General features: G+C 40.4%; 1 protein-coding gene across 2 annotated transcripts in view; it reads left to right on the plus strand.

The window, feature by feature from the left end:
• Positions 1–13,430, plus strand: part of LIFR (LIF receptor subunit alpha) — a 76,897-nt gene that overhangs the window by 22,142 nt on the left and 41,325 nt on the right. For both annotated transcript variants that reach the window (XM_061129915.1, XM_061129916.1), the window contains exons 2-5: positions 837–985; positions 2,597–2,711; positions 5,162–5,298; positions 12,418–12,581. In XM_061129915.1, coding sequence (XP_060985898.1) covers positions 844–985; positions 2,597–2,711; positions 5,162–5,298; positions 12,418–12,581 — 558 coding nt within the window. In that variant the 5' untranslated portion in view covers positions 837–843. The remainder of the gene's footprint in view (positions 1–836; positions 986–2,596; positions 2,712–5,161; positions 5,299–12,417; positions 12,582–13,430) is intronic.

Here is a 13,430-nt window from a genome sequence, read left to right on the forward strand (position 1 = left end):
CCTTGTTTACTTAGGTATCTCCAGAACTAGCATCTAAGGCCCTTGATGGCAGGGACTTTGTCTGCCTCAGTTTCTGGTGTCTAGAGGGGGACCTGGTGCTCGGTAGGCTGACAGGTACCTCTGGGAGCTCTCGGGTTGAACAGCGCCTCCCTCTGATGCAGCCCCTCCCTACTGCCCACCAGGGCCAGTTGCTGTTCCTCCTTGTGCTTTCGGTTTTCAACAGATATGGGTTAAAATCTCGTTTACCAATGGTCCCTTCCCCGCTGGAGCTGCTGGAGTGTTCGTTACATTTCAGTCATTTGTGTGTCACTTGGTGTTTTTGTCACATCTGCAATCCCCCATATGTAACTAATGACCCTACTATTTTCTTAAAACTGTTTCAAAGTACATGAAATAGAAACTCAACATCGCAGTGTACATGGAAAAGAAAACCAGTATTACTTGTCGTAAATAAGTAACTGGAAAAGTTAATACATACTAATTAAAAATGCCATTTCATGTATCACTTAAAATTGTGAAGACCTCGGTTTTAGGCACTGATTTTCTCTATTCTAGCAGTACTGAGGGTTGATAAATACGTGCTCTGTTGTAATCTTGAACTTGAAGCCTATCATTTGAAAATTGACCCTATAACAGCTCCTGGAGCAGCAGCTGTGTCCAACTGGCACGTCCCCCAAAGCCAGGGCAGCTGAGTCTCGTTGTCTCTCCAGGGCTTTAATGCGCAGCAGGTTTTGGTATTTGTCGGTATCCATTTTCAGTGTTGATGTGCACAGGATAAGGAGTGTCTTGAACCAGTTTGAACACCATTTGAAATTCTTCTCCTTAACTGATTGCAGTACACAGATGATGGACATTTCTTTATGTTTGAAACGACCATCCTTCCTGGTGGACAGCAAAAGAATGAGGATGACTTCAGATTTCCAGTGGCTCTTATTAACAGTTCTGCTTCTGTATTTAACGAATCAAGTAAACAGCCAGGAAAAAAGTAAGTGCATGAGAGTCAGAGAAGATTAACTGATTGCAGTGTCATTACTGTTTTCATTAGGAAGTGATCTTGAGTCTATATTGAACCCTTCAGGTTATGGTTAAACTTCATTTCTTTGTCATGTTTTAAAACGTACTTTTGGTTTCTTTTAAAAAGGCCCATAAAGAGATAGATTTAAGTATTCTTTCCCCTTTAAAAAAGTAACGTGTGACTTCCTGTTAGAATAAAATAAAATTCACCCTTTTAGGATAAATTTCTATTAGTTTTGACAAATGCATACAGTCATGTAACCACCTGTGCAGTCAAGATTCAGGGCAGATCCATCATTCCAGAAAATGACCCTGCTCTTCTGCTGTGAGCCCCTCCCTTCCCCACCTCCAGCCAACACTGGTCTATTTTCTGTCTGTAATTTTGCCTTTCATATCTACTTTAAATTTTATATTATTCATTTTCATCTTATTTAAAAGCATTAAGAATGTTTGTAGGTGTTACCTAGCTTACTGTACAAAGAACATTTTCATCCTCTGTCTCTGAGCTTAGTTTTTATATTATTTTTGTAATTAAACATACCTTTTCTCCCCCCCAAATTACTATTAAATAACATTATTATATTACTAATGATTTATAATGTGTTTCTGATGTTTTTGTTTTCTATCTTATAGCTTTATAATTTATTGCTATAGTGAATATCATACCAAGAATATGTAAAAATTAAGAAGCCTTTTTAATAGATATTTATATGGAGAGTCTGAGATAGAATACCTTTTTTCACACTCTGCTTGCTTTCCCTCCTTCCCTTTTCTCCCTCCTTCCATTTTTCCACCCACTTTCCCTCCTTCTGTCCTCTGCTCTCTCTTTTCCCTTGCCTTTTTAGAGTGACAGTTTTTCATTGTATAGTGTTTATGTACTCCGTGAGCAGTGTTGCATCAGTCAGTACTATTAGGACTATAATCTTCTGAATTACTTGTCACCTCTTAGTTGTTTAGGCCTACACAAAATATCTATTTTCCAGAGACTCATGTGAGTTTATTACCATGTATATGATGTGCTTCATAAAAACCTAAAGATTGGCTGTGGGATTTCTGTATAGGTGGCAGTCTGTAACAAGCTGTGAAGCAGTAGTAGTTAGGAGTGCTTAGAAGCTATGTTTGTGGTATAAGAGATACATAGTTTTTATTTTTACTTAGAGTCTTATTAGAGTTACTTAAAAAAAATTTTTTTTTGTTTTTTTGCAAATGGGGTCACTGTAGATTAAAATTCTCCCAGGCCCTTTCTTGGTCCCTTCATCGAATCTGTACAGTCAGTCACTCCCTCTATTTATATTAGTTGCCTGGAAGTGGAATTTTTGAGAGAGGCCTAACCCCTAAGTGGTCTAGTGGTTGGCCCACTTTCATCAGTTTACTTGCTAGCTTCTTTAAACCAAAGCTACAAAAAAAGAAATAGAAAAGCAGTCACCTCCTGTGACTGCAGGTTCATCTCTGCATAAAGAACTTGGGCCCTGCATGGCTTGTACTTACACCTGGGGATGGTTTGACTTGTTGACCTTTACAGTGCAGTTAAATTAATATGCAGTGTGTGTGTGTGTGTTGTGTGTTGTTTCTCCTTCTCCAGGGACTCTTCCTGATTTGAAGTGTGTAACTAACAATTTACAAGTGTGGAACTGTTCTTGGAGAGTACCTTCTGGAGCAGGTCATGGTGCTGCTTATGAAGTTTGCATTGAAAACCGGTAATGGAAATACTTTGGTTGATTTACAGTTATAACCTAAAGGTTCCTTGTCTTTCATTTTAGAATATAAAGATTTTATTCTGGAAATTTTTAAAAGAAATTTTAAATCCTAGCTCTCTATTTCCTAAAAAGGTGACTCTTAACTTCAGTCAGGGTGGAAACAAACCCTTCTCTTGGCCATGACTGATTCTTTTGTTGTGGGAATTTTGAGTATGGGACACACTTCTCATGGGCTGTGGGTTCTGATAAGTTGTGGGGAGGTTTTACTGGTCTGTCCTAAACCAATGCCTGCCTGTATCAGTGAGGTTCAAGTTTAGATTCCAATAGAAAATGTCAGTAGTAGCAGTTTGATAGACAGGCATTTACTCTCACGTAAAAAGGTCTGGAGTGGGCAGTTCAAGGCTGACGTGGGTGCACATGGCCACGATAGACCCAATTTCCTGTTTCCCATAGTACTCTGCCATCCTGAGTGGGTGATCTCCTGGTTCACGATGATGCTCCAGAGTGACTGTCATGTCTGCGTTCCAGGAAGCAGGAAGGACAGGAAGGATGATTTTCTTCAGGGAGAAGTGATTTTCTTCAGAGACTCCCTGAAGAGATATCTGTCATTGGCAGAACTTCATCCAAGGGCCAAACCTATTTGCATGAGAGGCTGGGTGATGCGTTCTCAGAGCTGATGGCAACGTGTCTGAGTAAACCTGGGGTAATGTCAGTCAGAGGAGGGGGGAGGGGGTGCTAAGAGACAAATGGCAGATTCTGTCACACCGCCTTACCCTCTCAGGTGATCCTGTAGTAGCTACAAGTCCCGGGGCCTGCAGTGGAAGCCCTCAGGGTGTCTGCAAGCCGGAACACTCTGTGTGCCCCTCCCTGACCCCAGCAAGCCTCAGAGCTGTTTAGCGATGCCAGGGTAGTTTGGTACAGAGCTCCAAGCACCAGTGTGCTGACGAGTGGTCCTATTGTAAAGTGACATAAATGTGGGTTTAAGTACACTCAGGTTTTTTTCCCAGTGCATGTAGATTTTTCGGGCCTTAGTCTAAGTGTTGTGGTCATTTATCAGCTAAGTTGAGCTTGGTTTTGTTGCAGAGACAACCCTCAGGTTTTATATTGTCGTTTTCTGCAGTGAAAATAAAGGATTACTCTTGCTTGTTTCTATCATGGGGTCATCTGGCATCTCTGCCCCTTGTCCTGCCCTCAGGGACCCAGGCCAGGGGACCCTCATCTTTTAATGCACTGGAACGAGGCAGAAGGGGAGCACAGCCTTTCAGAGCTTCCTTCCTGACGTGAGAGATGTGACTTTCACTCAGTTTCTCCATGAACAGTGTCACATGGCCATGCCTTGCTTCAGAGGAGTGGGGAAGGGCCATCCTCGTTTGAACCCAGAAGGGGAGAATCCGAAAAATCTGGTAAACGGCACTAATAACCACCGCAGGCCCCCCAGAAAGGAAGTTATCCTGGCCCCAGGAGTGCACAAGAAGCAGGTCATAATGATGCCGTGGATTAAGTGCTGATGGGAGTTGTCTGTGGTGGTCTGAGGGAGCGCTGACTAAGCAGTGTGAGGTCCAGAGAGGCTGTCAGAAGCATGGTTGTGGAGCAGGAATACTAATTTGCTCAGCAGAAATAGGACGGAAAGCCATTCCAGCCGGCGAGGATGTTGGGTACAATGGTATCAATGTGTGAAAAGCCTGATTTATAGAATTCAGGTGGTTTTGTGTTGCTGGCGCATAAAGAAACCTCACAGGTGAGGTTGAGAGGAGGCGAGCCGACCCTTTCAAGTCCTCAGTCCTAAGTGAGTAATGTGAGGAAGCCTGTGCGGAACAGGATGGGGATGCAGAAGGCACCCAAAGTCCTTTTGCTTGAATTAAAATTTTTATGGGAAGTTAGAAATGTATGTGAATAACAGAGTGTGTAAACATGCCCTGTAAAGATACAAAAGCCCATGGAACCACAGAGGAAAAACTCTCTTTTGTCTGAGAGGTAATGGGTGGGAACTAGAAGCTCTTTGAAAGCAGAGCTGATGAGAATGTTTTGTATGACTGAACCGTGAGCCAAGACAGAGGAGCAGACAGGCTGAGTTGAAGTCCCAGTGATGGGAACCCTGTGATGGTGTGGTCCACAAGTGGGGGGCAGGTGTGTGAGGTGGGGGACACAAGCCTGCACAGAGAAAGTTGGGGTGGGGCTTTGAAGGGCATGCTGAAATCCTGAGTTTCTGGAGAGAATCATCTCTGCTTACTCTCTCTGCTTCTGGTCCAGTCTGGTTAGTTTTACCACCTCTACATTGATGGACTTACCACTTACTCTCTTTTTTCAGTCTTGAAATGCAACATGACCTGTCATATTTTTGTATACAAAAGAACATAAAGTGTTTTTCAGTGCATCTTTTGTCAATCAACTTTTATGAAAATTGAACTCAATTTTATCTGCTAATTGAATTTTGATTTCTTATATTTCAGGTCCCATTCTTGTTACCAATTGGAGAAAGATATTAAAATCCCACCTCTTTTACCTGGTGATTATGAAATAACAGTAAACCCTTTATATGAGTTTGGAAGTTCCAAAAGTAAATTCATACTAAATGAAAAAAATGTTTGTAAGTATTTGAAAAGAAAATTGACTTGAAAATATCTCAGAATGGTGCCTTTGTTAGTATTTCAGTGCTTTATTGTTGACAGACATGTACCGTTCTTTGATATCTGTTGTTATACTAATACTCCCATGTACCCAGGGATCACACTTCCAACTGTGGAGCACAGGCAAGATCACGATGAAAGCAAACTCCTCCTCTGGTCAAGCAAATAGATGCTGTAGAGGTTAAGGTCCTTCCCACAGTTGGAAGCTTTTCTCCTCCCCGTCTACTTTGTTGATTCCTGCACGCCTTTCAGAATTCTTCAGCCATCTCAAGGAACTAGTCATTGACCATCCCTGCCCAGAGGAGACCCCATTCCTTTTGGCAGTCTGTCTTTCTCTTTTGTGGCATTTCTCACAATTGCATAAATAATTTATTATGTAAGTAGGTGCTCCCTGTGTGTGTTTCCCTTACAAGAAAATAGGCTCCCCAAGGGCAGAGACTCTGTCTTCTGCTGCTGGGTCTAGTTCAGTGCCTTGCGCTTCGCCGGTATCTTTACAGATGTGTTGACCGAATACCTTGGATATAATGCTACAAACTGGGTGGAAGCATGAATAAACCCAGGCTGATGGAAATGGAAATTTTTCTTTGCAGTGAGATCTTAAAAACCTTAGTTGTCTTGATTCTTTTAATGGTTGGCTAAACAGGTGTGTTGCCTTATGACAACTATTATGGGATGGCATCATAATGATATCACAGTGAGTCTTACAAGGATGACTTACGCTGAAGCAAGGGAAAGAAAATATAAGTGATCTGTCCAGATTTACAGACAGAATGCATGTTTGGAGTGGTCTGTGTCTGAGATAGCACAGATTTTTAAAGGATAATAACAAGCATGCTGTCCAGGAATTTAGAACCTGTCTCATTTTCTCTCATTTTCTGGCTGGTCTGGGGTAAGTGCTATTTAAGGCTGTCTTCAAAATAAAAGAAGAGCCGTGTTTGTTATTTTCTTTCTGTAGTTGTACGTGAGATCCATGTGAGATTATTTTGTATAGATCAGCCATGATGCCAGTACCTGTGGAGAAATATTGTTAATACTTGTATTCTGTTAAATAGTATTAACTACATGTATTTTCTCTGTGTGTGTGTATGTGTGTGTGTGTATATATATATATAAAGTTTATATTATTTTATAATAGGCTTACCAGAACATATAGATTTTCAAGACATTATGTAAATCTGCATTTTTTTAGGTTGCATAGTATTCCATTGAATGGAGGTACTGTAATTACTTTGTTATTGATTTTATTTTTAGCAAATTGTATTTTATTTTTAGCAAGTTATATTTTATTTTTTAGCTTATTATACTATTTATTGTAATCAAATGTGTATGTGTGTGTGTTAGTTGCGTCTGACTCTGCAACCCCGTGGACTAAAGACCACCAAGATCCTCTGTCCATGGAATTCTCTAGGCAAAAATACTGGAATGGGTAGACATTCCCTTCTCCAGGGGATCTTCCTGACCCAGAGATTGAACCCAGATCCCCTGTATTGCTGGCAGATTCTTTACCATCTGAGCCACTAGGGAAGCCTCATTTTCTTGTTTTAAATAGAGGTCTTGTAAAACTGAACTAGATTGGTGTCTTTTTTTTCCCCAATTTATACATAACATGTATCTGTTCTTTTCAAATTCTTTTCCCATTTAGGTTGTTACATAATACTGAGCAGAGTTCCCTGTTCTATACAGTTACTATTATTGTTCAGTCACTTAAGTCCTGTCCAACTCTTCATGACCCCATGGACTCCAGCACTCCAGGCTTCCTTGTCCTTCACTATCTCCCAGAGTTTGCTCAAACTCAGGTCCATTGAGTTGGTGGTGCCATCCAGCCATCCCATCCTCTACCACCCCCTTCTCCTGCATCCTCAATCTTTCCTAGCATCAGGGTCTTTTCCAGTGAGTCGGCTTTTCCCATCAGGTGGCCAAAGTATTGGAGTTTCAACTTTAGCCTCAGTCCTTCGAATGAATATTCAGGGTTGATTTCCTTTAGGATTGACTGGTTTGATCTTGCTGTGCAAGGGACTCTGAAGAGTTTTCTCTGGCACCACAGTTCAAAAGCATCAATTCTTTGGCACTCAGTCATCTTTATAGTCCAACTCTCACATTCATACCTGGCTACTGGAAAAACCATAGCTTTGATTATATGGACAGTAGGTCCTTATTAGTTATCCATTTGAAATATAGTACTATGTGCATACCAGTTCCAGACCAGGTGGGAAGGGTAGTAGGAAGGGATAGTTAGGGAGTTTGGGATTGTCAGTGATTATTATCATTGAGATTTTTACTTGTAGCTTTTCAATATTACTTCCAATGCTTTAATGAACATTTTTTGCACATCTATGTTGCTGAATTTGTATGATGATTTTCCTAAGCTGAATTCGTAGAATTGGGAATGCTGTGTTGGAAACAATTCCTTTTTATGACTCTTGATATCCATTACCAGTTGTTCGTCCAAAATTTTGAATCTTTTTGCATTCTCACAGACATCATATTAGAGCATGCCTGCTTGTCTGCATCCTGGCCAGGACTACGCATATTGTCCTTCTCTCTTAGTTTGGCCACTGCATTCTGATGACCCCCCAAATTACAGCATTATTGTTTTTATATTTCTGTGTTTACTTTTAAAAAATTATCTGTCATTTTTATTCTTTTTCTGAACTATTTGTGTCCTTTGTAAATTTTCTCTCATGTTGAAATTTCATATTTCCTTCTCAGTTCACAAGAGCTCTCCATATAGTATGATTATCAGTTATGTTCTATTTGTTATAAATCTTTTTCCATAAATATTTCCCCAAATTTAAACTTTGTGGTGTTTTTCACACCACAAGTTTTCATTTTTATATAATAGAATCTCATGATATTTGGGGGATTTTGGTTTTGTTATCATGCTTAAATCTTTCATCCATCTGGAATTATTTTGTAGTGAGGTATGAGGAATCTAACTTAATTTTATTCCAGATTTTAAAAAATTTCCCCAGGACTCCGTCAAAGAGCCAATTTGTGTTGTCTGCTTTTTTAGTAGGGAGTAAGAGCATTCCATCTGGAAAACTACTTGAAGATAACAGTGTTAGAAAGGCAAATCAGGACGGACCCTAGGTAACATTTGATTAACAGACCAAATCTTACAAAGGGTTATTAAGAGATTAAAAATCTCACAAAGACTTATTTTTGTGCTTGTCCTTGTCAATTAGAAGTTTATTGTGCATGCAAAGACACTTCAGTCATGTCTGACTCTTTGTACCCTGCAGTCTGCCAGCTCCTCTGTCCCTGGGATTTCCCAAGCTATATTCATACTGGAATGGGTTGCCATTTCCTCCTCCAGGGGACCTTCCCGACCCAGGGATCAAACCCACATCTCCTACATTGGCGTGTTCTTTACCACTGAGCCAGATAGCATTTTTAATAATAATGGTTCTGATCATGATTAGAATATTAGATAAACAGTATCCCAATGCTAAGTTATTACTACCACTACTCAAGAAAACAAATAGCAAATTACATGAATATAAGAGAGGGAGACGGGTCCATCAGTAAACCTTTGAACATCTATCATGTGCAAGAGATGCTGTGAAATGGTGTGGAGCTGTACATCAGAAGATTTGGGTACTTTGGCAATTTGCTACTAAATAAAGCTATGAGAAATTAAGTTTTCTCCAGATATTAAGATCCTTTCAAAAGTATACATACAGAGTCAAGAAGAAATTTAACATATATACATACATCTAATAAACTTCTGGGCTTCCCAAGTGGCCCCAGTGGTAAAGAGCCTGCCTGCCAATGCAGGAGACAGAAGAGATGCGTGTTTGATCCCTGGGTCAGGAAGATCCCCTGGAGGAGGGCATGGCAACCCACTCCAATACACTTGCCTGGAGAATCCCCATGGACAGAGAGCCTGGCGGTCTACAGTCCATAGGGTCGCAAAGAGTCGGACACAATTGAAGTGACTTAGCACGTACAGTATACTTCTAATTGACAAGGACAAGGACAAAAATAAGTCTTTGTAAGATTTTTAATCTCTTAAGCTTCTTAAAATAAAAATTTGGATCTGTCTGAGGCCGAATAAATACTGTGGATCCTTTCAGAAAGACCTGGGAAAGCTCCCAGGTCTGAAGTCCTAAGGTGGAAGGGACATGGAGGTTATGGGCAAAGATATGCCAGCATCACAAATAAGACTGATGATATTTCTTTCTAGCTGAAAAGTTTCTAGTTTCTAGAAAACAAGTTAACATTGTCCTCAAGTGCATTTTAGCTGGAGAGAAAGGCAGATGACAGTTCACGGGCGCCTAGGGGAGCTTCCCAGGTGCCTGATGAAGAAATTTACTATGAAATGAAAAGAAGTGTGTTTAATCTTTTCACTTGTAGTTATGACTGCTTCTGTTTTTAGCTTGAAATATTAGATATGACTTAGGTTTTGAAGAGTAGGCTACTGCTATTTGATAAAATGTTAATTATGTGTACTTTTCAGAGAGTGAAGCATTTTAATAGATGAGTGTTGCCTTAATAAAATATTCTCATGTTGCATAATTTTAAGTTACTACATTGTGACTTCTTGAAACATTTGACAGACCCAAGTTCTTGGCAGCCTCTGCTTTCTGTGGTTGCCCTGCCACCTTGAACTTGCCCCTTCTGGCTCTGAATCAGCTTGTTGCTCCTCATTTGCTCCTTCTTTTTAAAAGCAGTTTCCCACTTAAACTTCTATAAAGAATCTTCCACTGTCCTTATGGAGCTATATAACAGTTGTAGTTCAGTTGCTAAGTTATGTCTAACTCTTTGTGACCCCATGGACTGCAGCATGCCAGGCCTCCCTGTCCTTTACTATCTGAGGGTTCACTCAAATTCATGTCCATTGAGTCGGTGATGCCATCCTACCATCTCATCCTCTGTTGCCCCTTTCTCTTCCTGCCCTCAATCTTTTCCAGCATCAGGGTCTTTTCCAGTGAGGCAGCTTTTCACATCAGGTGGTCAAAGTGTTGGAACTTCAGCTTCAGCATTGGTGCTTCCAGTGAATATTCAGGGGTGATTTCCTTTAGGATGGACTGGTTTGATCTCCTTGCAGTCCAAGGGACTCTTCAAGAGTCTTCTCCTGGACTGTGGTTTGAAAGCGTCAGTTCTTCCGCACTTGCCTTTCTAATGGTCTGGCTCTCATCTGTACATGACTACTGGAAAAACCATAGCTTTGACTATACAGACCTTTGTCAGCAAAGTGATGTCTCTGTTTTTTTTAATATATATGCTGTCTAGGTTTGTCATAGCTTTTCTTCCAACAAGCAAGCATCTTTTAATTTCATCGCTGCAGTCACCGTCTGCAGTGATTTTGAACTTACCTTCACCTCAACTGTCATTTGAGGAGAGCACAGGCAAGAAAGAGCCCTACTACTAGAAAGCCTGAATTTTATAGAATAGGCTCATACCATGTGTGTTTTCCACTGACCCCCTAAGTTTTTCCATATGATGCTCATCCCTTGTAGGTACAAAGACTTGAAGATTTTTAAGAATTCCTTATTCTTTCTGCTTTTTTTTTCTTTCTTTTTTAGTGTACCAGTTTTCTCCCTGTGAGAGGCCCTATCGTTGAGCATGGTTTTTCTCTTTACCTTTTGTAATGCAGGTTCAGAGCCAGTTGCCCTGCCAGCATTGTTTCTTAGAATTGATGGTACCTTCACCACCATCAATGGTCTTTTCTCAGACCTTCTGAACTTCTGTACCTTCTGAACTCTGTTTTCTTGGGCCCGGAAGACAGCCCATTTCTTTTGATCCTAGCAATCCCAGATTTTCTCTGCCTTCTGCTGCTTCCACATGTGTTGCTCTCAGGATTCTTGCTGGGTTCTCTGGTTTCTTGGAAGTGTGACTGGGTCACTAGCTCTCCGGCTTTGGCGGCTTTGTATCTGTGTGTTAGGTTCATTTCTTGAGCTGCACTCACTGAGTTCCTCTTGAGTCTGTGTGCATGCTCTCCCTGGTCCCCGTTCTTACTGTCTGCTCCCTGCTTTAGTGATGGTCTCTTCCTCCTTGACACTTAGCCATGGCCTGGCTTCCACCTCTCCTCACAATGGTCCATGGTTCCTTTTGCCTTTCTTCTTGCTTTCTGGGCTGGTGACTTGAGGAAATTTTAGATGTTTTCATGTCTTACTAATACTAATCCTTCATTTCTTTGAAATGTCCATTAGATTTGTCCTTTCTTTTCCATATATGACCTCCTGAGCCGTATCCTTATTACCATAGCCTGGCTGTCTCCTACTGGGTCACCTTATCTCTTTCTCAGCTCCCTACAGGCCTTTTGCCCACCACTGCAAACTAACCTTTCTGAAAGATTTCCCACATCCTGCCGAGTGCTTCTTAGATCTGCATGGAATCCCATTGGCTTCCTCATCTCATTAGCACCATCTTGCTGCTGTTTACTGCTGCCTGTGCCCATTGTGGGCTTCTCTGGTGTCCCAGTGGTAAAGAATCTGCCTACCAATGCAGGAGACTTGGGTTCGATCCCTGGGTTGGGAAGATCGCCTGGAGAAGGAAATGGGAACCCACTCCTGTATCCTTGCCTGGGAAATCCCATGGACAGAGGAGTCTGGTGGGCTCTGGGGTCACTAACAGTCAGACACAACTTAGCAACAACAATATGCCAGTGCCAGTTCACTGCATCCAGAAGTGGGTGACTTTCCCTAGTGTGGAGGCTGTGGCATTGAAGATGAGTGGGGAGGGAGCAGAGAGCGCAGATGGAGAGCTTTGCCAAGGCCAGCTTGACACAGTCCATACAGCGGAAGCTCTTTCACTTCCCTCTGATGTTGCCTGTTTGGAGATCCCAGACCCAGTGACACCAGAGTGTTGTGGGAACCCAGTTGCTGTTTGTGTTATGGATTTGAAACATCTGGCTGGTAAATAATTTCCTCAGATTTGGCTGATGAATCACTGGGAGCTGCTTGTACAAATGAATACATATATTTATTCTCTTTTCAGTACTAAGAACTTGCTTTACTCCTTAATTATTTTTGGATCAAGAAGGAATAGAGTTTAAAATTAGTTGATTAATGGAATTACAATATGAAGAACATTACTTCTTTTAATAAATTTTATCTTTTGTTTCCTTTTTTAAGCCTTAATTCCAGAAGCTCCAGAGATCTTGAATTTGTCTGCTGATTTCTCAACTTCTACATTACACCTAAAGTGGAATGACAAAGGTTCTGTTTTTCCACATGACTCAAGTGTCATCTGGGAAATTAAAGTTCTACGTAAAAAGAATATGGAAATTGTAAAATTAGTAAGTTTAAACAAAAATAGATTTTTTCCTATGACACTAAAGAAACTGAATAATTTTTTTAAATTTTGAAGTGAACCTTTTGATTATTAAAGAAGTAGATCAGATATTCCTTTGGAGTTCATTAAAGACTGTATGCTGTGACTATAAAAAAAAATCACTAAATTAATGAAATAATGTGTAACAATTATAGGAAGTTTAGGAAACTAAGGGAAGTTTAATTCATGATTCTGCCACTTGAATATAGTAAACAATATATTTGTGTATTCCTGTCTAGCCTTTTTACATGCATGTTTTTGCATAAATGGAATAAAAATATACATATAATTTCATTTACTTATTATTATAAATTATCTAACATTATAAATATAAACATAAATGTTTTGAAATATATTTAGACATAGTAATTGTTGAGAAATTTTGCATAAATCTGTAAGTTTGAATTTATCTCAATCCAAAATGACATTCTTATATTAGTAGTACATGCTTTTTTTTAATACTGGTTATGAATAGTTACTTTATGGTCTGTCTTCAGTTTGTTCTTTGTCTGAGGAATAGTGAGACAGTAGTAAAACAGGTGACAACTAGTATGTGGGAATCCCCTTTATCCTTTTCCTCTTTAATGCACTTGATATATGCCTAGTTATAGACTTAAGAGAAGGCAATGGCACCCCACTCCAGTACTCTTGCCTGGAGAATGCCATGGATGGAGGAGCCTGGTAGGCTACAGTCCATGGGGTTGCTAAGAGTCAGATGTGACTGAGCGACTTCACTTTCACTTTTCACTTTCATGCATTGGAGAAGGAAATGGCAACCCACTCCAGTATTCTTGCCTGAGAATCCCAGGGACAG

Source organism: Dama dama, chromosome 25 (assembly GCF_033118175.1).
Source record: "Dama dama isolate Ldn47 chromosome 25, ASM3311817v1, whole genome shotgun sequence".
Classification (NCBI taxonomy): Eukaryota; Metazoa; Chordata; class Mammalia; order Artiodactyla; family Cervidae; genus Dama; species Dama dama.